Raw genomic sequence first — 23,537 nt, 5'->3', positions numbered from 1 at the left:
CAACAGAACAAATACCCAGAATCCCTTGCAGCACTAACTCTTCCGGCACGCTACAATATACACCCCGCTATTCCCCCCCCCCAACTCAACCCCGCCCCCGCCCACCTCAACCTCCTCATGCTCTCTCAGGGAGAGCATGTCCCAAATTCCAAGCTGCTGTTTTGAGGCATGTTAAAAAAAAAATTCAAACTGGGCGGTGCTCCAGTCTGTCCATGAACGACGAGCCTGATTTGTTTAGTTTGTATAGCGACCTAAATGACGCGCTTTAAACTCAGAATTTCATGTTTACAAATAAAGTTGACAATAAATATGGATATGATGACTGACGGAGGTGACAAATAAGATGAAATTTAACAGCAAAGTAAAGCGGTAGCACCCAAACATCTCAATCCTCGCTCACAGGTGTACGTGGATCTCCTGAAAGACTTAATTACGCCCCCTTGTGGCCACACCCACCTATACCCATGTGACCCACAGACACACCCACACACACTGCTCCTGTCTCCTACACCAGTGGTTCCGGTCCGTGGATCGATTGGTACCGGGTTGCACAAGAAATAAAAAAAAAAAGTTTTTATTTTTTTATTAAATCAACATAAAAAACACAAGATACACTTACAATTAGTACACCAACCCAAAAAGCCTCCCTCCCCCATTTACACTCATTCACACAAAAGGGTTGTTTCTTTCTGTTATTAATATTTCTGGTTCCTATATATCAATATATATTCCTATATATCAATATATATCAATACAGTCTGCAGGGATACAGTCCGTAAGCACGCATGATTGTATTTTTTAATGACAAAAAAAAATACATTTTTAATGTGGGACAAATTTTCAAGCGTTGACCGGTCCGCAGTTACAACAAGGTTGGGGACCACTGTCCAACACTGTTTACCTACACATAAACAACTTTTTTTTCTTTTTTTTAATTTTATAAACCTTTATTTATAAATTGCAGCATTTACAAACAGTTGAGAAATGATCATTAAAATCAGTACAAAACAGCGCCAGGGGGTTGTAAACTCAAAGTAACTAAAATAAATGATAGAATGCAATATATGTAGGCTATGTATGTATATATATATATATTAGGGGCGTGGGAAAAAATTGATTCGAATTCGAATCGCGATTCTCACGTCGTGCGATTCAGAATTTTTTTAATTTATTTTTTTATTTAAAAAAAAATTTTTTTTTTTTTTTTTTAAATTAATCAACCCAACAAAACAATATACAGCAATACCATAACAATGCAATCCAATTCCAAAACCGACCCAGCAACACTCAGAACTGCAATAAACAGAGCAATTGAGAGGCGACACAAACACGACACAGAACAAACCAAAAGTAGTGAAACAAAAATGAATATTATCAACAACAGTATCAATATTAGTTACAATTTCAACATAGCAGTGATTAAAATAATCCCTCAAAGACATTATCATTAGACATTTAAAAAAAAAAAAAAAAGAACAATAGTGTCACAGTGGCTTACACTTGCATCACATCTCATAAGCTTGACAACACACTGTGTCCAATATTTTCACAAAGATAAAATAAGTCATATTTTTGGTTCATTTAATAGTTAAAACAAATTTACATTATTGCAATCAGTTGATAAAACATTGTCCTTTACACTTATAAAAGCTTTTTACAAAAATCTACTACTCTGCTTGCATGTCAGCAGGCTGGGGTAGATCCTGCTGAAATCCTATGTATTAAATGAATAGAGAATCGTTTTGAATCGGGAAAAAAAATCGTTTTTGAATCGAGAATCGTGTTGAATTGAAAAAAAAAAATTGATTTTGAATCGAATTGTCACCCCAAGAATCGATATTGAATCGAATCGTGGGACACCCAAAGATTCACAGCCCTAATATATATATATATATATATATATATATATATAACAAAGTGCAAGCCCGCCCTCTCCGCATGGCTGGTGGATCCAAGGGAGCGACGAGTGTTGATACAACTTGGCACCAGCAACGCCGCAGGAGTTGCCGGAATGACGCTACAACATCAAACCGCCTTCAGGACTCCGGCTCCTGATTTTCTGTCGGGGTTTACTCCCTTGCTGCCTAGACAACAGCTTGCCCTCCATAGTTCCATGCCCAGGCCATGTAGATCCACTGGAGAGGTCCACCGGAGAGGTCACTCCAGCAGATACCGGTTCTAAGCCCATCCGATTGGCGAAAGAAATGGGTGCCAGGGGCCATCTCCGTCCGTGGGAGGGACCATCGCAGTGAGACCCCGCCCCTTTTTGGATCTACCCCATCGTCTCCCGATTTCAGTAAATAATTTCAATTTGGAACACAGCATCATCGTTTTCACAGCTTTTTGGTTGTTAGAGGTAGAGAGTGTTTTAACATAGAGTTGTAATTCTTTTTTAAAGGCACAAAAAACAGGTTGGTGGGTATTGAGAAACTTACATTTATGAATATAAAACTTAGCCAATAGTACAATGAGGTTGCATAGGTCCTACACATAAACAACTATGTTGATGTTTCCTGACAAACATGGATCACGGATAAGAACCTCCTTTATAAACCGCACCTTCATTCTTGTGTGACAATGAACACAATCACGTGAAGAGTACTTAAAACATTATTTCCATCTACAGTGGTACTTGGAATTTTTCATATAATTTGTTGTTAGTCGAAAGTTTCAGCCCAATTTTTGCTTCGGTTTTCGTATACCAGGGCTATTCAACTACATAATGAAGAGGTCCGCAGTTTCAAGAGGCCAAGGGCCCGGGGGCCGGACATAAAAATCTGGAAACTTCCACAAAGCTTATATTCCTTTGAGACTTAGATTGCTTAATTACAAAGTAACCACATTGGCTTTTTATTTTATTTTTTATTCAACCGGGAAAAAATCCCATTGAGATTAAGAACTTTTTCAAGGGAGTCCTGGCCAAGAGGCAGCAAAGTTACACATAAAGTCCAATTCACATTACACAATAAAATGACAAGATGGACATCAAGTACAAACCCCGTTTCCATGTGAATTGGGAAATTGTGTTAGATGTAGATATAAACGGAATACAATGATTTGCAAATCATTTTCAACTACAAAGACAACATATTTGATGTTCAAACTGATAAACATTTTTTTTTTTGCAAATAATCATTAACTTTAGAATTTGATGCCAGCAACACGTGACAAAGAAGTTGGGAAAGGTGGCAATAAATACTGATAAAGTTGAGGAATGCTCATCAAACACTTATTCGGAACATCCCACAGGTGAACAGGCAAATTGGGAACAGGTGGGTGCCATGATTGGGTATAAAAGTAGATTCCATGAAATGCTCAGTCATTCACAAACAAGGATGGGGCGAGGGTCACCACTTTGTCAACAAATGCGTGAGCAAATTGTTGAACAGTTTAAGAAAAACCTTTCTCAACCAGCTATTGCAAGGAATTTAGGGATTTCACCATCTACGGTCCGTAATATCATCAAAGGGTTCAGAGAATCTGGAGAAATCACTGCACGTAAGCAGCTAAGCCTGTGACCTTCGATCCCTCAGGCGGTACAGCATCAACAAGCGACATCAGTGTGTAAAGGATATCACCACATGGGCTCAGGAACACTTCAGAAACCCACTGTCAGTAACTACAGTTGGTCGCTACATATGTAAGTGCAAGTTAAAACTCTCCTATGCAAGGCGAAAACCGTTTATCAACAACACCCAGAAACGCCGTCGGCTTCGCTGGGCCTGAGCTCATCTAAGATGGACTGATACAAAGTGGAAAAGTGTTCTGTGGTCTGACGAGTCCACATTTCAAATTGTTTTTGGAAACTGTGGACGTCGTGTCCTCCGGACCAAAGAGGAAAAGAACCATCCGGATTGTTATAGGCGCAAAGTTGAAAAGCCAGCATCTGTGATGGTATGGGGGTGTATTATTGCCCAAGACATGGGTAACTTACACATCTGTGAAGGCGCCATTAAAGCTGAAAAGTACATACAGGTTTTGGAGCAACATATGTTGCCATCCAAGCAATGTTACCATGGACGCCCCTGCTTATTTAAGCAAGACAATGCCAAGCCACGTGTTACATCAACGTGGCTTCATAGTAAAAGAGTGCGGGTACTAGACTGGCCTGCCTGTCGTCCAGACCTGTCTCCCATTGAAAATGTGTGGCGCATTATGAAGCCTAAAATACCACAATGGAGACCCCCGGACTGTTGAACAACTTAAGCTGTACATCAAGCAAGAATGGGAAAGAATTCCACCTGAGAAGCTTAAAAAATGTGTCTCCTCATTTCCCAAACGTTTACTGAGTGTTGTTAAAAGGAAAGGCCATGTAACACAGTGGTGAACATGCCCTTTTCCAACTACTTTGGTACGTGTTGCAGCCATGAAATTCTAAGTTAATTATTATTTGCAAAAAAAAAAATAAAGTTTATGAGTTTGAACATCAAATATCTTGTGTTTACATTCAATTGAATATGGGTTGAAAAGGATTTGCAAATCATTGTATTCCGTTTATATTTACATCTAACACAATTTCCCAACTCATATGGAAACGGGGTTTGTAGCACAGATAAAACATGTGGCAGAGACAAGGCGCTTTTTTACACCAAAAGAAAACCATCTCTTATTACGGAAGAAAAAACCCAATTTAAGTTTTAGTTTCTTCACCAGTTGATCAAACAAAGGTTTAAAAATAAGAGAGTCATCAATTAAAACATGAAGTTATTTATATTCATGCAACACTCCTATGGCATTCCCTTCAAGGGCGGACACTAGACTTAGACTTAGACTTCCTTTTTATTGTCATTCAAATTTGAACTTTACAGTACAGATAAGAACAACATTTCGTTGCATTAGCTCGTGGTAGTGCAGGATAAAAAAGCAATAAGGTGCAGATATAAATAAATGATTACTGTACAGATAAATATATTGCACTTTTGCATATGCATATGCATCCAGGTTGTTATATTGTCTTTTTTATTCCAGCGAGTTAATCCCTTTTTGGGGGGAATTGAGGGGATACTCCACTACCGGGGGAGTTTGAGGCACCTTCCTATGTTTGGAAAACAGAATAAGTGTTGTCTTGTCAGCATTGAGAACCAGTTATAAGTCAATAAGTGAATTCTGCACTGCGACAAAAGCTTTCTGCAGGTGGTAAACAGCCTCTTCAACAGATGATCCCGAGCAATAAATAATTGTATCGTCAGCATAAAAATGCATATTAGCATCAGAGAAATGTTGTTCTAGATCATTGATGTGTAAGATAAATAAGAGGGGCCCCAATACAGATCCCTGAGGCACCCCTTTATGAACAGTGACACATTTTTGTTTTACTTTTGTAGCATTATGTAGAAATGGCACTGCTGGTTGCATCAGCTCTGCTCTTTTAATATCTTTAATATCCTTTGTGTTCTTTGATGTTTCCTTCTTACACACATGTTTATGTGTGCTATGGCTGTGAGGTTTTTTTCCTTCTTCCTTGGCCTCAGTCTGGACCCCCTCTCCAGGGGCCCAGGCTTAGACTCGGGGTTTAATAACCAAGCACTTCTGATTCTGATGTTCGGTGGGCCAAATGAAAAGCTTTGGTGGACCGGATGTTGAGTAGACCTGTCTTGGTTATAGTACGGCCAAACATGGCGTTGAACCTCACTGATCATCAAAACATCACTGCTCTTACTTCCTACTTCATTTAGTCTAAGACGAGCAGGACAGTTGCTATGGACCCTGAAAGAATATCGATTTGGGCCCCGAGTACCCCATTCGTTAAAGCCCTTAGAATTGTTGTCACCTTTCTCTTCTAAACGACGGCACTGTGAGGAGTCAGACTAGAGCAGTGGTTCTTAACCTGGGTTCGATGGAACCCTAGGGGTTCGGTGAGTCGGGCTCAGGGGTTCGGCAGAGGTCAAGACACACCCGACTCATCGTGTAAATAAAAACTTCTCCCTATCGGCGTATTGCGGATACGGCAACAGCAGAAGTCAGACTGATTTGCAGGTGTGTAATTTGTTGTGAGTTTATGCACTGTGTTGGTTTTGTTGTTTGAACAAGGTGATGTTCATGCATGGTTCATTTTGTGCACCAGTAAAAAAAACATGGTAACACTTTAGTATGGGGAACATATTTACCATAAATTAGTTGCTTATTAACATGCAAATTAGATTCGATTTTGTTGTCAGGAGCCTGAATCCACCCTAAATTTGTTTTGGTATTGTCACATTGTGTCTTCGTTTTTGGGTGGAAGTTGAAAAAATGTGTTTAAAGATTGGTTTGTTTATGAAGCTTGATGTGGTTTCTGTTATTTTAGGAGAGTTCATTGACAGTCATGATTTAGTCAATTTCATTATAATACTCGGTAAAAGGTTTATTTTTAAGGCCAAAAACAGATATTCACTTCGTATTTCTTTCTTTAAAACATTTATTCAGTATTTTTTAACTTTAGAAAATTATATGGTTGAAAACGATAATGATGCCAAAAAACATAAAAAAAGATGGAAAGTCCTCAAAGGCTTATTTTGAAAATGTAATTTTGTTTATATATGATATGCAATCTGTTGCTGTATTCCCTATTTTAAGTGTACATAAATGAAGGTATGTGTTGCTGAGTTCGACTTGGATGTGATCTGGACTGTACATGGGGGCTTAATTTGAAAATGTATTTTTGTTTGTGGATTGTATGCAACCTGTTGTGTTCCCTGGTTTTTGGTGTACATGGGTGAAGGTGTGTGTTGCTGAGCCCGATCTGGACGTAATCTGAACTGGACCTGGTTTTAAGAACCCTTTTGAACAATCTGATTTCATTGACAACCCGGTCTGGTGAAGATAAGGTCTTTTGTTTGTTTTGTTTTGTTTATTTATTTATTTATTGTTTTCATAATAATTTTTATTTTTTTATTTATTTTATTAAGTGGAATAAAATAAGATAAATAAATGAAAAAATAAAGAAATTAAAATAAAAGTAAAAAAAAAAAAAAAATTGTTTTTTCTTGGATAGAAAAGAAAGTAAAGCAATATAAAACAATTACATAAAAAATAGTAATTAATGAAAATGTTAGTGGACCAGCAGCACACACAATCATGTGTGCTTTAAAGACTGTATCCCTTGCAGACTGTATTATTCTATATTGTAGGAACCAGAAGTTTTTAATAACAGAAAGAGACAGCCCCTTTTGTGTAAATGAGTGTGGATGAGTGTGAATGGGGGAGGGAGGGTTTTCTTGGGTTGATGCACTAATGGTAAGTGTATTTTGTGTCTTTTTTTATGTTGTTTGAAATGATAAAAAAATATATATATATATAAACATGCAAATTAGTAACATATTGGCTCTTAACTAGTCATTATTAAGTACTTATTAATGCCTTATTCTGCTGGTTAGCGCCTTGCATGGCAGCTCCCGCCATCAGTGTGTGAATGTGTGTGTGAATGGGTGAATGTGGAAATACTGTCAAAGCGCTTTGAGTACCTTGAAGATAGAAAAGCGCTATACAAGTATAACCCATTTATCATTTATTTATTCAGCATGGCCTTATTATAACCCTAATCCGCCAACCCTGGCCCTAACTCTCTAACCCGAACCAAATAACTCTAAATTAAGTCTTTGTTACTTAGAATATGTTTCCCTAGTGTCCAAAAAACTCTAAATTAAGTCTTTGTTACTTAGAATATGTTCCCCTAGTGCAGTGGTTCTCAAAATTTTTTTGTCATCCCCCACTTTGGACAAGGGGGAGTTTTCAAGCCCCACCTTCCCCCATCGCCCCAACAGAACGCTAATGCCAAGCTTAACATTTTCAAATTTATCGAACATCAAGTAACATCAAGTTGTGTACATTCAAACTCAATAACACAAAATAACATCAAGTTCAATAATAAATAAAATAACTGTGCAGCTGTGGTATAACTTGCATCAAGTTCAATAATAAATAAAATAACTTGCATCAAGTTCAATAATAAATCAAAAAAAGTGTTATAACTTGCATCAAGTTCAATAATAAATCAAATAAAAGTGTTATAACTTTTATGAAGTTCAATAATAAATCAAATAAAAGTGTTATAACTTGCATCAAGTTCAATAATAAATCAAATAACTTGCATACATTTCAATAGTAAATAAAATAAAAGTGCCACTTTGCAATCTTTGCAAAAAAAAAAAAAGGAGGAGCTATGCATTTGGCAAGACAGGGCAAGTGAACATGAGTTTTACAGTTCTCCAGCATTAGTGGCTGCAATGAGCCTGTTTTGCACTGCACAGCTTTTCAAATCGGGGTTGCAGGCTTGACACTGCCACTCTTAGCCTGCTACCCATCCGCGCGAGAGTTTGTTCCGCTTAGCCCCGCCCCCATTAGTTACTGTTGTCTGTCAAACTTTCGCTCCTACCTAGAAATTTAAAGCCTACAGGAAAAATAATTAATTTACATTTATTTATATAGCGGATTTCACAGACAGAATCACAAAGTGATTTACAGTGTGTATAGAAAATGAAAGCATAGTAAAAAAAAAAACTAAGAATATAATAAAAAAAAATAAAAAAAATAAAGTGAAATTTCCTTCCGTTCCTCGCGCCCCACCTGTCATGTCTCTATTCCCCACCAGTGGGGCGCGCCCCACACTTTGAGAAACGCTGCCCTAGTGTCCAAAAAACTCTAAATTAAGTCTTTGTTACTTAGAATATGTTCCCCTAGTGTCCAAAAAACTCTAAAATAAGTCTTTGTTACTTATAATATGTTCCCCATACTAAAGTGTTACAAAAACATTTAACTTTGTCTTGAATTTGAAAAAAAAAAACATCTGATTTTTCACTAAAGAAGGGTTCGGTGAATGCGCATAGGAAACTGATAGGGTTCGGTACCTCCAACAAGGTTAAGAACCACTGGACTAGAGGGAACTGGTTTGTGGACTGTGGGTGTCCAGTCCAGTCTCATGGGTGGCAGGCAGCAAGATAGGAACACTTTCTCATTGAGTTGGTTTCACTGAGCAGAGTTTGCGGCGCTCATTCACAACTTCACAGAAAGTTGAGAATGAGCAGGAGGCAGTGGTCTCTGCCAAAAACAAAGCCAACCAACCGTGGCTCCTCCTTAAAAGGGAGAAACATGTAGGGGTCCCTTGCAGATCTTCCTTTAACAAAGTCCAGACACCTTGGCTTCAAAACAGGCTGCTGTGCCGCTGCTAAGAAAGTGGTGAGGACGACGCCAAGCCATTAAAAGGCTCGCAGTGGATCTCAGGCCTGATGGATGATGATACCTTCAACCGCCCACTTATGCTAGTTCGCCTTGCCCTGGGACATTTAGCCGTTTGGTAGTACGTTTTTTGCAGTTGCTGCCAAACAAAAGGGCATCCTTACCTGCCGGATGAGGCTGTTGGTCGTAGTGTCAGAGGAGGTGCTCCCGCCTGAACCACTGAAGCCAATTTTGCTCCGGGCTGCTTTGCCTTGACACTTCGAAAAGTAAAAAAAAAAAAATCAATACAATAGGATTCATTGGTTGAAATGAGATGCAGGTACAGCTTCCAACCACTCGATGGCAGTAATGCACAAGTCATTTAAACTATAAGAAGAACAAGACCAGGACGAGTTGGCTGGTTGGCCCTGGTTCTACCCACTGACGTCTGTCATTGATCAGCCTGTAGTAGGGATGTATATCGTTAGGATTTTATCGATACCCACACCAATATAGATAATCCTTATCGATATTCATCGGAATCTTATCGGTACTTATGTAATCGGTCTAAATAAAGATGTGAAAAAAATTCTTTTTTTTATTAGCCCAATGGATTGTACACCACCAACATCATGTAACGTCTCACAGCAGGGAAGTCTTTTATCAACACTTGCTTTTTTACCACACAGATCCATCACTGTGTTTCAACTCATTACAACTATCAGATGGGAATAATATTTATGTATTTAATATTTATTTGACATGATATATCACAAATATATAGTGTAAATCAATACAGTCGATTAGCATGTTAAGTCGGTGTGTATTTAAGCAAAGTGTGCATTGATGCCGCACAAACGCGGGCAGTAAAGGGACGTCAGAAGGTGACTCGAGACTCGTCAGCAGATGCTATCTTTCTTCACAGCTACTTTATGAAATATTATATTACTTCCATTTTTCCCTTTTTTGAGTGGATTACTAGATCGTCAGGAGGAAGGTTGATGAAGCGCATTTTCACTTCAAACTGATACTGACTCTTAATAGCGTGCGTGACTTTGAGGGACTTTTGTTGTGTTACAAACTTTTGTGTTGTGTTGCTTTTACTTATTTGTGGTTATCCTACCCATGTCTTTTTAATGCATAGTAGGGGCACCTAAAGTGAATGTGACAGCGCGTCATAATTACAGCTGGATTTTAAAAAAATACTGAGAGCCGTGTCATTTGTCCACAATCTCGACAGTCCTCCTGGACCGACCCAATTAGGAACCGGTACCAAAAAAATACCGGTACTTGCTGTACATTTTTGCAGTTACATACTGTCATATGATCTTTTTTTTTTTTTACAATGAATATAAATGTATGTTTTACAATGAATATAAAATGTATGTTTTTACAATGAATATAAAATGTATGTATTTACAATAAATATAAATGTATGTTTATATAATGAATATAAAATGTATGTTTTTATAATTAATATAAATGCATGTTTTATAATGAATCTAAAAGTTTTGTTTTTACTATAAATATAAATGCATGTTTTTACAATATATATAATGCATGTTTTTACAACTAACATAACATGCATGTTTTACAATGAATATAAAATTCATGTTTTTACAATAAAAACAAAAAGTATGTTTTTACAACAAATATAAATGTATGTTTTACAATGAATATAAATGCATGTTTTTACAATGAATATAAAATGTATGTTTTTACAACAAATATAAATGCATGTTTTTACAATAAATATAAATGCGTGTAGTGTCAAGGAACATTACATGCATGTTTTACAATGAATATAAAATGCATGTTTTTACAATAAATATAAATGCATGTTGTGTCAATGAACATTACATGTATGTTTTACAATGAATATAAATGCATGTTTTACAATGATTATAAATGTATGTTTTTACAACAAATATAAATGCATGTTTTTACAATAAATATAAATGCATGTTGTGTCAATGAACATTACATGCACGTTTTACAATGAATATAAAATGCATGTTTTTACAATAAATATAAATGCATGTTGTGTCAATGAACATTACATGTATGTTTTTCAATTAATATAAATGCATGTTTTTACAATGAATATAAAATTTATGTTTTTACAACAAATATAAATGTATGGTTTTACAATCAATATAAAATGTATGTTTTTACAATGAATATGAAATGTATGTTTTCACAATTATTATAAATGTATGTTTATACAATGAATATAAATGCATGTTTTCCCATAAATATAAATGCATGTTTTTATAATGAATATAAAATGTATGTTTTTACACCAAATATAAATGTATGGTTTTACAATGAATATAAAATGTATGTTTTTACAATTAATATAAATGCATGTTTTTACAATTAATATAAAATGTATGTTTTTACAACAAATATAAATGTATGGTTTTACAATGAATATAAAACATGTTTTTACAATGAATATAAAATTTATGTTTTTACAATGAATATAAAATTTATGTTTTTACAATGATTATAAATGTATGTTTATACAATGAATATAAATGCATGTTTTTCCATAAATATAAATGCATGTTTTTACAATGAAGATGAAATGTATGTTTTTACAACAAATATAAATGTATGTTTTACAATGAATATAAAACGTATGTTTTTGCAATTAATATAAAATGTATGTTTTTACAATGAATATAAAATGTATGTTTTTACAATGATTATAAATGTATGTTTATACAATGAATATAAATGCATGTTTTTCCATAAATATAAATGCATGTTTTTATAATGAATATAAAATGTATGTTTTTACAACAAATATAAATGTGTGGTTTTACAATGAATATAAAACGTATGTTTTTACAATGAATATAAAATGTATGTTTTTACAATGAATATAAATGCATGTTTTTAAAATGAATATAAAATGTATGTTTTTACAACAAATATAAATGTATGGTTTTACAATCAATATAAAACATATGTTTTTACAATGAATATAAAACATAGGTTTTTACAATGAATATAAAATGTATGTTTTTACAACAAATATAAATGCATGTTTTTACAATAAATATAAATGCATGTTTTTGCAATAAATATAAATGCATGTTGTGTCAATGAACATTACATGCATGTTTTACAATGAATATAAAATGCATGTTTTTACAATAAATATAAATGCATGTTGTGTCAATGAACATTACATGTATGTTTTACAATGAATATAAATGCATGTTTTTACAATGAATATAAAATGTATGTTTTTACAACAACTATAAATGTATGGTTTTACAATGAATATAAAATGTATGTTTTTACAATGAATATAAAATGTATGTTTTTACAATTATTATAAATGTATGTTTATACAATGAATATAAATGCATGTTTTCCCATAAATATAAATGCATGTTTTTATAATGAATATAAAATGTATGTTTTTACAACAAATATAAATGTATGGTTTTACAATGAATATAAAATGTATGTTTTTACAATTAATATAAATGCATGTTTTTACAATTAATATAAAATGTATGTTTTTACAACAAATATAAATGTATGGTTTTACAATGAATATAAAACATGTTTTTACAATGAATATAAAATTTGTTTTTACAATGAATATAAAATTTATGTTTTTACAATGATTATAAATGTATGTTTATACAATGAATATAAATGCATGTTTTTCCATAAATATAAATGCATGTTTTTACAATGAAGATAAAATGTATGTTTTTACAACAAATAGAAATGTATGTTTTACAATCAATATAAAACGTATGTTTTTGCAGTTAATATAAAATGTATGTTTTTACAATGAATATAAAATGTATGTTTTTACAATGATTATAAATGTATGTTTATACAGTGAATATAAATGCATGTTTTTCCATAAATATAAATGCATGTTTTTATAATGAATATAAAATGTATGTTTTTACAACAAATATAAATGTATGGTTTTACAATGAATATAAAACGTATGTTTTTACAATGAATATAAAATGTATGTTTTTACAAGAATATAAATGCATGTTTTTAAAATGAATATAAAATGTATGTTTTTACAACAAATATAAATGTATGGTTTTACAATCAATATAAAACATATGTTTTTACAATGAATATAAAACATAGGTTTTTACAATGAATATAAAATGTATGTTTTTACAATAAATATAAAATGTATGTTTTTACAATGATTATAAAATGTATGTTTTTACAACAAATATAAATGTATGGTTTTACAATGAATATAAAACATATCTTTTTACAATGAATATAAAATGTATGTTTTTACAATGAATATAAAATGTATGTTTTTACAATGAATATAAAATGTATGTTTTTACAATGATTATAAATGTATGTTTATACAATGAATATAAATGCATGTTTTTCCAATAAATATAAATGCATGTTTTTATAATGAATCTAAAATGTATGTTTTTACAATGAATATAAATGCATGTTTTACAATGATTATAAAATGTATGTTTTTACAACAAATATAAATGTATGGTTTTACAATGAATATAAAACATATCTTTTTACAATGAATATAAAATGTATGTTTTTACAATGAATATAAAATGTATGTTTTTACAATGAATATAAAATGTATGTTTTTACAATGATTATAAATGTATGTTTATACAATGAATATAAATGCATGTTTTTCCAATAAATATAAATGCATGTTTTTATAATGAATCTAAAATGTATGTTTTTACAATGAATATAAATGCATGTTTTACAATGAATATAAATGCATGTTTGTACAGTGAATATAAAATGTGTGTTTTTAAAATGAATATAACATGCATGTTTTTACAATAAAATTAGCATGCATGTTTTTACCATGAATATAACATGCTTTTTTTTTTTTTTACAATGAATATAACCTGCATGTTTTTACAATAAATATAAGATGCATGTTTTCACAATAAATATAAGATGCATATTTTTACAATAAATACAAAATGCATGTTTTTATCATGAATATAACATGCATGTTTTTATCATGGATAAAACATACATGTTTTTACAACAAATATAAAATGCACGTGTTTACAATAGCTATAACTTGTATGTCTTTATGATAAGTCTAAAATGCATGTTTTTACAAGAAATTTAAAAGGCATGTCTTTATCATGAATATAAAATGTAAATTTTTACAACAAATATAACATGCATGTTTTTACAATGAACATAAAATGCATGTTTTGACAATAACATAACATGCAGGTTTGTTAGATGTGTGAAAAGCAAAACCCACACAAGTTCCAATCTAAATCTTCTGACTGCGAGGCAGGCATGCTCACCACTTTTCCACCGTGCTGGCCATCAAAAGATCCAACTTTTAATGTAAGAAATGAAGTCAGATCTATGACTGTGGTCTAAAAGTAACTGTGGTATAAAAGTATGTGTACAAGTAACTGTGGTCTAAAAGTATGTGTACATGTAACTGTGGTATAAAAGTATGTGTACAAGTAACTGTGGTATAAAAGTATGTGTACAAGTAACTGTGGTATAAACGTACGTGTACAAGTAACTGTGGTATAAAAGTACGAGTACAAGTAACTGTGGTATAAAAGTATGTGTACAAGTAACCGTGGTATAAAAGTATGTGTACAAGTAACCGTGGTATAAAAGTATGTGGACAAGTATCTGTGGTATAAAATTATGTGTACAAGTAACTGTGGTCTAAAAGTATGTGTACAAGTAACTGTGGTATAAACGTACGTGTACAAGTAACAGTGGTATAAAAGTACGAGTACAAGTAACTGTGGTATAAAAGTATGTGTACAAGTAACTGTGGTCTAAAGGTATGTGTACAAGTAACTGTGGTCTAAAAGTATGTGTACAAGTAACTGTGATATAAACGTACGTGTACAAGTAACTGTGGTATAAAAGTATGTGTACAAGTAACTGTGGTATAAAAGTATGTGTACAAGTAACCGTGGTATAAAAGTATGTGGACAAGTAACTGTGGTATAAAAGTATGTGTACAAGTAACTGTGGTATAAAAGTATGTGTACAAGTAACTGTGGTATAAAAGTATGTGTACAAGTAACTGTGGTCTAAAAGTGTGTGTACAAGTAACCGTCGTATAAAAGTACGTGTACAAGTAACTGTGGCGTAAAAGTATGTGTACAAGTAACTGTGGTATAAAAGTATGTGTACAAGTAACTGTGGTATAAAAGTATGTGTACAAGTAACTGTGGTATAAAAGTACGTGTACAAGTAACTGTGGTCTAAAAGTGTGTGTACAAGTAACCGTGGTATAAAAGTACGTGTACAAGTAACTGTGGCATAAAAGTATGTGTACAAGTAACTGTGGTATAAAAGTATGTGTACAAGTAACTGTGGTCTAAAAGTATGTGTACAAGTAACTGTGGTATAAAAGTATGTGTACAAGTAACTGTGGTATAAAAGTATGTGTACAAGTAACTGTGGTATAAACGTACGTGTACAAGTAACTGTGGTATAAAAGTACGAGTACAAGTAACTGTGGTATAAAAGTATGTGTACAAGTAACCGTGGTATAAAAGTATGTGTACAAGTAACCGTGGTATAAAAGTATGTGGACAAGTATCTGTGGTATAAAATTATGTGTACAAGTAACTGTGGTCTAAAAGTATGTGTACAAGTAACTGTGGTATAAACGTACGTGTACAAGTAACAGTGGTATAAAAGTATGAGTACAAGTAACTGTGGTCTAAAAGTATGTGTACAAGTAACTGTGGTCTAAAAGTATGTGTACAAGTAACTGTGGTCTAAAAGTATGTGTACAAGTAACTGTGGTATAAACGTACGTGTACAAGTAACTGTGGTATAAAAGTATGTGTACAAGTAACTGTGGTATAAACGTACGTGTACAAGTAACTGTGGTATAAAAGTATGTGTACAAGTAACTGTGGTATAAAAGTATGTGTACAAGTAACCGTGGTATAAAAGTATGTGGACAAGTAACTGTGGTATAAAAGTATGTGTACAAGTAACTGTGGTATAAATGTGTGTGTACTAGTAACCGTGGTATAAAAGTATGGGTACAAGTAACTGTGGTACAAGTAAGTGTCAATCATTCAGGTCTAAAAAGGATGAATGTTGTCAAGATGAGGAGTCAGTCAGTTATTTGTCAAGATGAAATATACACTACATGTACTGCATGTCATGGTGAGCTTGAAAGTGCTGACCAAGCCAGTTGGATGTGATCTGATAGAAGAACTTACTTGCAACATCATGTGCTCCTCAGCGTCTGTCTCCATGTTGGTCCTTCTTCCTCTTCTGCAAGCAGCAACATCTTCTGTCTGCTCGCTCCTCACTGCCAGCAGGAGGAGCTTCTGATGACACTGCAACTACATGATGAAGAGGATGATGATGCAACCCTCATCTTCATCATCACTCAGCTGCCCACTCTTGCTGCTCATAAACCAACCACTCATCATCCAACTTTCAACCATCCTTCCTTCCTTCCATCTGTCATCGACCTTCAAGCGTTTTAAAACATCCAAAATCCACCCATCATCTATCTATTATCCATCCTTTCATCTATCTGTCATCAAACATCCATCCATCATCATTCATTATTACATCATCCATCCATTCTTTCATTATTCATGCATCTTTCCATCCATCCATTTATCCTTCCATTCATTCATCCTTCTATAAATCATCCATCCATCATCAATGTGTGAACATAACATCCGTTCTTTCATCACTTCTATATATTTCAATCCATCCATCCATCCTTTCATTTATCATCCATCTAGCCATTCATCCTTCCACCATGCCTCCATCAATCGTCCGTCTATTTATCCTTTCATCCATCCAACATCTATCCATTCCACCTTTCATCCTTTTTTCCATCCATCATCCAGCATCCATCAATCCATCAACCATCTTTCTGTCATCAATCCATCATCCGTCTATTAATCAAATTCATCCATCCAACCTTACATCCTTCTAGCCAAACAGTCTTCCATCGGTCATCCTTCCATTCACCCTTTCATCAATCCATCTTTCCATAATAATCCATCTATTCATCCTCTCATCTTTCCAACAATCATCCCTTCTTACATTTATCCTTTTTTCCATCGACCATCCAACATCCATTAGTCTTCCATCGGTCAACCTTTCATCCATTCTTTCATCTATCATCACCCATCTGTCATCCGTCAATCATCTTTCATCAATCATCCATCTATTCATCCTTTCATCCATCCGAGATCTGTCCATTCTTCCGTTCATTATTTTTCATCAACCATCTAGCATGCCACATCCATCAATCCATCAACAATTTATCTGTCATCTATACATTATCCAACATCCATTCATTATCCATCCATTAATCCTTCCATCCATCAGCCAACTTTTCATCCTTGAAGCTCTAGTCTTCATCCATCATCCTTCAATCCATCCTTTCATCGATCCATCACCCATCTGTCATCTATCCTTCCATAATCATCCATCTATTCATCCTTTCATCTTTCCAACAATCATCCATTCTTCCATTTATCCTTTTTTCCATCCATTAATCCATCAACCATCCATCCATCATCCGTCCATTAATCAATCCACCCATCATCCAACTTTTCATCCTTCCAGTCATACAGTCTATCATCGGTCAACATTCCATCCATTCTTTCATCTATCATCACCTATCTGTCATCCATCCATCCATCAACCATCAATCGTCCATCGATTCATCCTTTCATCCATCCAAGGTCTGTCCATTCTTCCGGTCATCCTTTTTCATCGACCATCTAGCATGCCACATCCATCAATCCATCAACCATTTATCTGTCATCTATAAATCATCCAACATCCATTCATTATCCATCCAGTAATCCTTACATCCATCAGCCAACTTTTCATCCTTCCAGCTATACAGTCTTCCATCCATCATCCTTCCATCCACTCTTTCATCGATCCATCACCCATCTGTCATCTATCCTTCCATAATCATCCATCTATTCATCCTTTCATCTTTTCAACAATCATCCATTCTTCCATTTATCCTTATTTTCCATCGACCATCCAGCATCCAACATCCATTAATCCATCAACCATCCATCCATCATCCGTCCATTAATCAACCCACTCATCGTCCAATTTTTCATCCTTCCAGTCATACAGTCTACCATCGGTCAACCTTCCATCCATTCTTTCATCTATCATCACCCATCTGTCATCCATCCATCCATCAACCATCAATCGTCCATCGATTCATCCTTTCATCCATCCAAGATCTGTCCATTCTTCCGGTCATCCTTTTTCATCGACCATCACCCATCTGTCATCTATCCTTCCATAATCATCCATCTATTCATTCTTTCATCTTTCCAACAATCATCCATTCTTTCATTTATCCTTTTTTCCATCGACCATCCAGCATCCAACATCCATCAACCATCCACCCATCAACCGTCCATTAATCCATCCGTCATCCAACTTTTCATCCTTCCGGCCATACGGTCTTCCATCGGTCATCCTTCCGTCTATTCTTTCATCTATCATCACCCATCTGTCATCCATCAATCTGTCAACCATCTTTCCATCAATTCATCCATCCAAGATCTGTCCATTCTTCCGTTCGTCCTTTTTTCCATTGACCATCTAGCATGCCACATCCATCAATCCATCAACCATTTATCTGTCATCTATAAATCATCCAACATCCATTCATTATCCATCCATTAATCCTTACATCCATCAGCCAACTTTTCATCTTTCCAGCTATACAGTCTTCCATCCATCATCCTTCCATCCACCCTTTCATCGATCCATCACCCATCTGTCATCCATCCTTCCACAATCATCCATCTATTCATCCTTTCATCTTTTCAACAATCATCCATTCTTCCATGTATCCTTATTTTCCATCGACCATCCAGCATCCATTAATCCATCAACCATCCATCCATCATCCGTCCATTAATCAATCCACTCATCATCCAATTTTTCATCCTTCCAATCATACAGTCTACCATCGGTCAACCTTCCATCCATTCTTTCATCTATCATCACCCATCTGTCATCCATCCATCCATCAACCATCAATCGTCCATCGATTCATCCTTTCATCCATCCAAGATCTGTCCATTCTTCCGGTCATCCTTTTTCATCGACCATCTAGCATGCCACATCCATCAATCCATCAACCATTTATCTGTCATCTATAAATCATCCAACATCCATTCATTATCCATCCATTAATCCTTACATCCATCAGCCAACTTTTCATCTTTCCAGCTATACAGTCTTCCATCCATCATCCTTCCATCCACCCTTTCATCGATCCATCACCCATCTGTCATCCATCCTTCCACAATCATCCATCTATTCATCCTTTCATCTTTTCAACAATCATCCATTCTTCCATGTATCCTTATTTTCCATCGACCATCCAGCATCCAACATCCATTAATCCATCAACCATCCATCCATCATCCGTCCATTAATCAATCCACTCATCATCCAATTTTTCATCCTTCCAATCATACAGTCTACCATCGGTCAACCTTCCATCCATTCTTTCATCTATCATCACCCATCTGTCATCCATCCATCCATCAACCATCAATCGTCCATCGATTCATCCTTTCATCCATCCAAGATCTGTCCATTCTTCCGGTCATCCTTTTTCATCGACCATCTAGCATGCCACATCCATCAATCCATCAATCATTTATATGTCATCTATAAACCATCCAACATCCATTCATTATCCATCCAGTAATCCTTACATCCATCAGCCAACTTTTCATCCTTCCAGCTATACAGTCTTCCATCCATCATCCTTCCATCCACCCTTTCATCGATCCATCACCCATCTGTCACCCATCCTTCCATAATCATCCATCTATTCATCCTTTCATCTTTCCAACAATCATCCATTCTTTCATTTATCCTTTTTTCCATCGACCATCCAGCATCCAACATCCATCAACCATCCACCCATCAACCGTCCATTAATCCATCCGTCATCCAACTTTTCATCCTTCCAGCCACACGGTCTTCCATCGGTCATCCTTCCGTCTATTCTTTCATCTATCATCACCCATCTGTCATCCATCCATCTGTCAACCATCTTTCCATCAATTTATCCATCCAAGATCTGTCCATTCTTCCGTTCGTCCTTTTTTCCATTGACCATCTAGCATGCCACATCCATCAATCCATCAACCATTTATCTGTCATCTATAAATCATCCAACATCCATTCATTATCCATCCATTAATCCTTACATCCATCAGCCAACTTTTCATCTTTCCAGCTATACAGTCTTCCATCCATCATCCTTCCATCCACCCTTTCATCGATCCATCACCCATCTGTCATCCATCCTTCCATAATCATCCATCTATGTATCCTTTCATCTATCCAACCTTTCTTAAACCTCTATCTAAAGTTAAAGTACTAATGATTGTCACATACACACTAGGTGTGGCGAAATTATTCTCTGCATTTGACCCATCACCCTTGATCACTCCCTGGGAGGTGAGGGGAGCAGTGAGCAGCAGCAGTGGCTGCGCCCGGGAATCATTTTTGGTGATTTAACCCCCAATTCCAAGCCTCGATTCTGAGTGCCAAGCAGGGAGGTAATGGGTCCCATTTTTTATAGTCTTTGGTATGACTCGGCCGGGGTTTGAACTCACAACCTACCGATCTCAAGGCGGACACTCTCACCACTAGGCCACTGAGTATGATCTACAAATGCGTGATAGAAAAAACAAATCCATTCATTTATTTTTCGGTCATCCAGCCGTCATCCATCCTTCCTTTAACCATCCATTCCTCGACCCATCCTCCATCAGTCATCCACTGTCATCCAGCACCCATCCACCCAACTCTTATTCCATCCATTCATCCTTCTATCGTCTTTCCCTCCACCAATCATCCATGGTCGTGACAACACAGTGAATAAGCACTAAAGATGAAACTAGATAAAATGTGTGGGTCTCAAAGAGGAAGGTGTGGCTTTGTGACGTCAAAGTGGGCGTGACTCCAAAATCAGGATAGCGGCTAAGCTATCCATAATTTAACCCTTGTGTAATGTTCATATTGTTGTTACTCAGCCAGCGTTTGTGGGTCTGATGGACCCGTTGCATTTTGTGGCTTTTAATGCCTCACAATCAAACACGTATATGTTAAAATACTGAACAGATGTTTATTGGGATAAGGTAAACATCTGTTCAGTATTTTAACATAAAAGTGTTTGTGAGGCATTAAAAGCCACAAAATGCAATGGGTCCATCAGACCCACAAACGCTGGCTGAGTAACAACAATATGAACGTTGCACGGAAAATTTCTCTGCCAGTTTCTGCATCCCACAGGGATTCTTCTTTTGTGTTTCTGCACCTGCGGTTCCCACGCAAGGTTGCAACATTGTTTGTCAACACTGTCTGCTCTCATTTTCTCGCACATTTGACCCTCTGATGTTCTGTGTACCTACAGTCTGTCCTCCTCCTGTCTAGGCCCGCTATGTGTGTGTGTGTGGTACATAGAACATCAATTTCCACACTTCTATTTGTCATAACGACGAGGACTATGGGATGTTCGAGATGCAAGAATTGGAGCGGAGGTGGCGGGCAGGTAAAGACATGGTTTAATTATTACTATAACCTACGAAGTACAAACAAAAGGCGCGCACAAAGGCGGAGAACAAACTTGACTAATGAAACAAAAACTAGCACTTGGGCAAAAAACTATGAACATGAAACAAATAAACACTTACTGTAACAAGAATATAGACAAAACTCACTTGGCATGGAACTATGGTAGCATGGGTAACATGGGTACCTGGACTTCCTCATCTCTGTTCAACACTTGGTAACACACACACTTCAGCTAACTACACACATAGTCTTACACCACACACTCTTGTATTCTAGTTCACACTCCATTTCCCTTAGTTTAGTTGTATTGTTTATTATTATTATATATATATCTATATTGTCTATATATATAATAAATATTTGTATATACTTCCCCCTGGTGTATGTTTGCCGTCACCTCCCCTAGTAAACCATTACACATGGAAACAAAACAAACAAGAGTGCACAAAGAGTCCAAAAACCAAACCGAACATAACCAAAACAAAACATGATCACACAGACATGACAGAATGGGTAACCATGGAAACAAGACAAGGGAGTGAAAAAGCAGGAACTAAAAAGAGTCCAAAAACCAAACAGAACATAACTTAAACAAAACATGATCCCAGACATGACACTATTAGCCCCGGGTCCAGTGGACCCGGACATCTTATATGTAATAGAAATGTGTAGGGGGGTGTATGGTGTGTGGTCATTAAATATGTATTCTGATATATGTTCTTCACAGAAAATGAGCCAAAGTTCGTGAGTCTCAGTTAGAAAAATTAATTAATTGTATCATTTTTCTGTTAATAAAAAATTAAAACGGGTCCCACAGACCCAAACACCACACAAGTCCATCCATCCATCCATCCATTCTTATATAATATCATACTGACACATACCAATACTTCTCTACGGTCCAAATGTGCGATGCTATTTTTTTTTCCTCAAATTTCACTTTGCGAAGTGAAAACCAAAATATGTTTAGGGCGATTTGGCCAAAGTGAGAGAGAAAATAAACTATGGACATTTGTGACTCGTTGTGGCCCCCTTGTGGTTTTAATTGCAGCTGCAATTTCAACAGCAGTTTGTTTTAGCAGAGAGCAGACATGCTATCCAATAACAATGCTTTTTTGGGGGGCGGTGTAGCTCGCTTGGTAGAGTGGCCGTGCCAGCAACTTGAGGGTTCCAGGTTCGATCCCCGCTTCCGCCATCCTAGTCACAGCCGTTGTGCCCTTGGGCAAGACACTTTACCCACCTGCTCCCAGTGCCACCCACACTGGTTTAAATGTAACTTAGATATTGGGTTTCACTTTGTAAAAGCGCTTTGAGTCACTAGAGAAAAAGCGCTATATAAATTTAATTCACTTCACTTCACTTTTTTTCTCTCTCGAATTCTTTCAAAGATGAAAACTCTCGAATTTCCTGTTTTGACTTTCTGCTTTCCCATCATTTGACCTCGTGACCAAGTGAGAGTTAAAAAAAACTCTTCCTTCCTCCACCTGGCAGCTTTGCCTTGAAACGACGTGCGTGTGCCAAAAACGCGGTTCGGAGAACGGGAACCACGCACACAGAAAAAAAAAAAGAAAAAAAGCCAAAGGGATTTCCTCAGCGCAGAAGAGCAAAAATAAGACAAAAGACGAAGCACTTTCTGCTATTGTACGAGCGAGACTCAGGAAGGACAATAAACGAGGAGGAGGAATAAAAACACAAGGCATGACTTTGCACTTTGCGAAGAAAGAAACTGTTGTGCAAAGTCTGGTTGGATGAGTCATGATGACGGCCAGACTTGGACT

At 35.7% G+C, this 23,537-nt stretch overlaps 1 protein-coding gene across 2 annotated transcripts in view; it reads right to left on the bottom strand.

Annotated features, from left to right (window-relative positions):
• cacnb2a (calcium channel, voltage-dependent, beta 2a) overlaps positions 1-16,462 on the bottom strand; it is a 190,779-nt gene extending 174,317 nt beyond the window's left edge. For both annotated transcript variants that reach the window (XM_062021594.1, XM_062021597.1), the window contains exons 1-2: positions 16,371-16,462; positions 9,318-9,410 (exon numbers count right to left, since the gene is read on the bottom strand). In XM_062021594.1, the coding sequence (XP_061877578.1) occupies positions 9,318-9,410; positions 16,371-16,406 (129 nt within the window). In that variant the 5' untranslated portion in view covers positions 16,407-16,462. The remainder of the gene's footprint in view (positions 1-9,317; positions 9,411-16,370) is intronic.
• Positions 16,463-23,537: the final 7,075 nt, after the last annotated feature.

Source organism: Entelurus aequoreus, linkage group LG15 (assembly GCF_033978785.1).
Source record: "Entelurus aequoreus isolate RoL-2023_Sb linkage group LG15, RoL_Eaeq_v1.1, whole genome shotgun sequence".
NCBI lineage: Eukaryota > Metazoa > Chordata > Actinopteri > Syngnathiformes > Syngnathidae > Entelurus > Entelurus aequoreus.
This window is presented reverse-complemented; position numbering and strand designations above follow the sequence as displayed.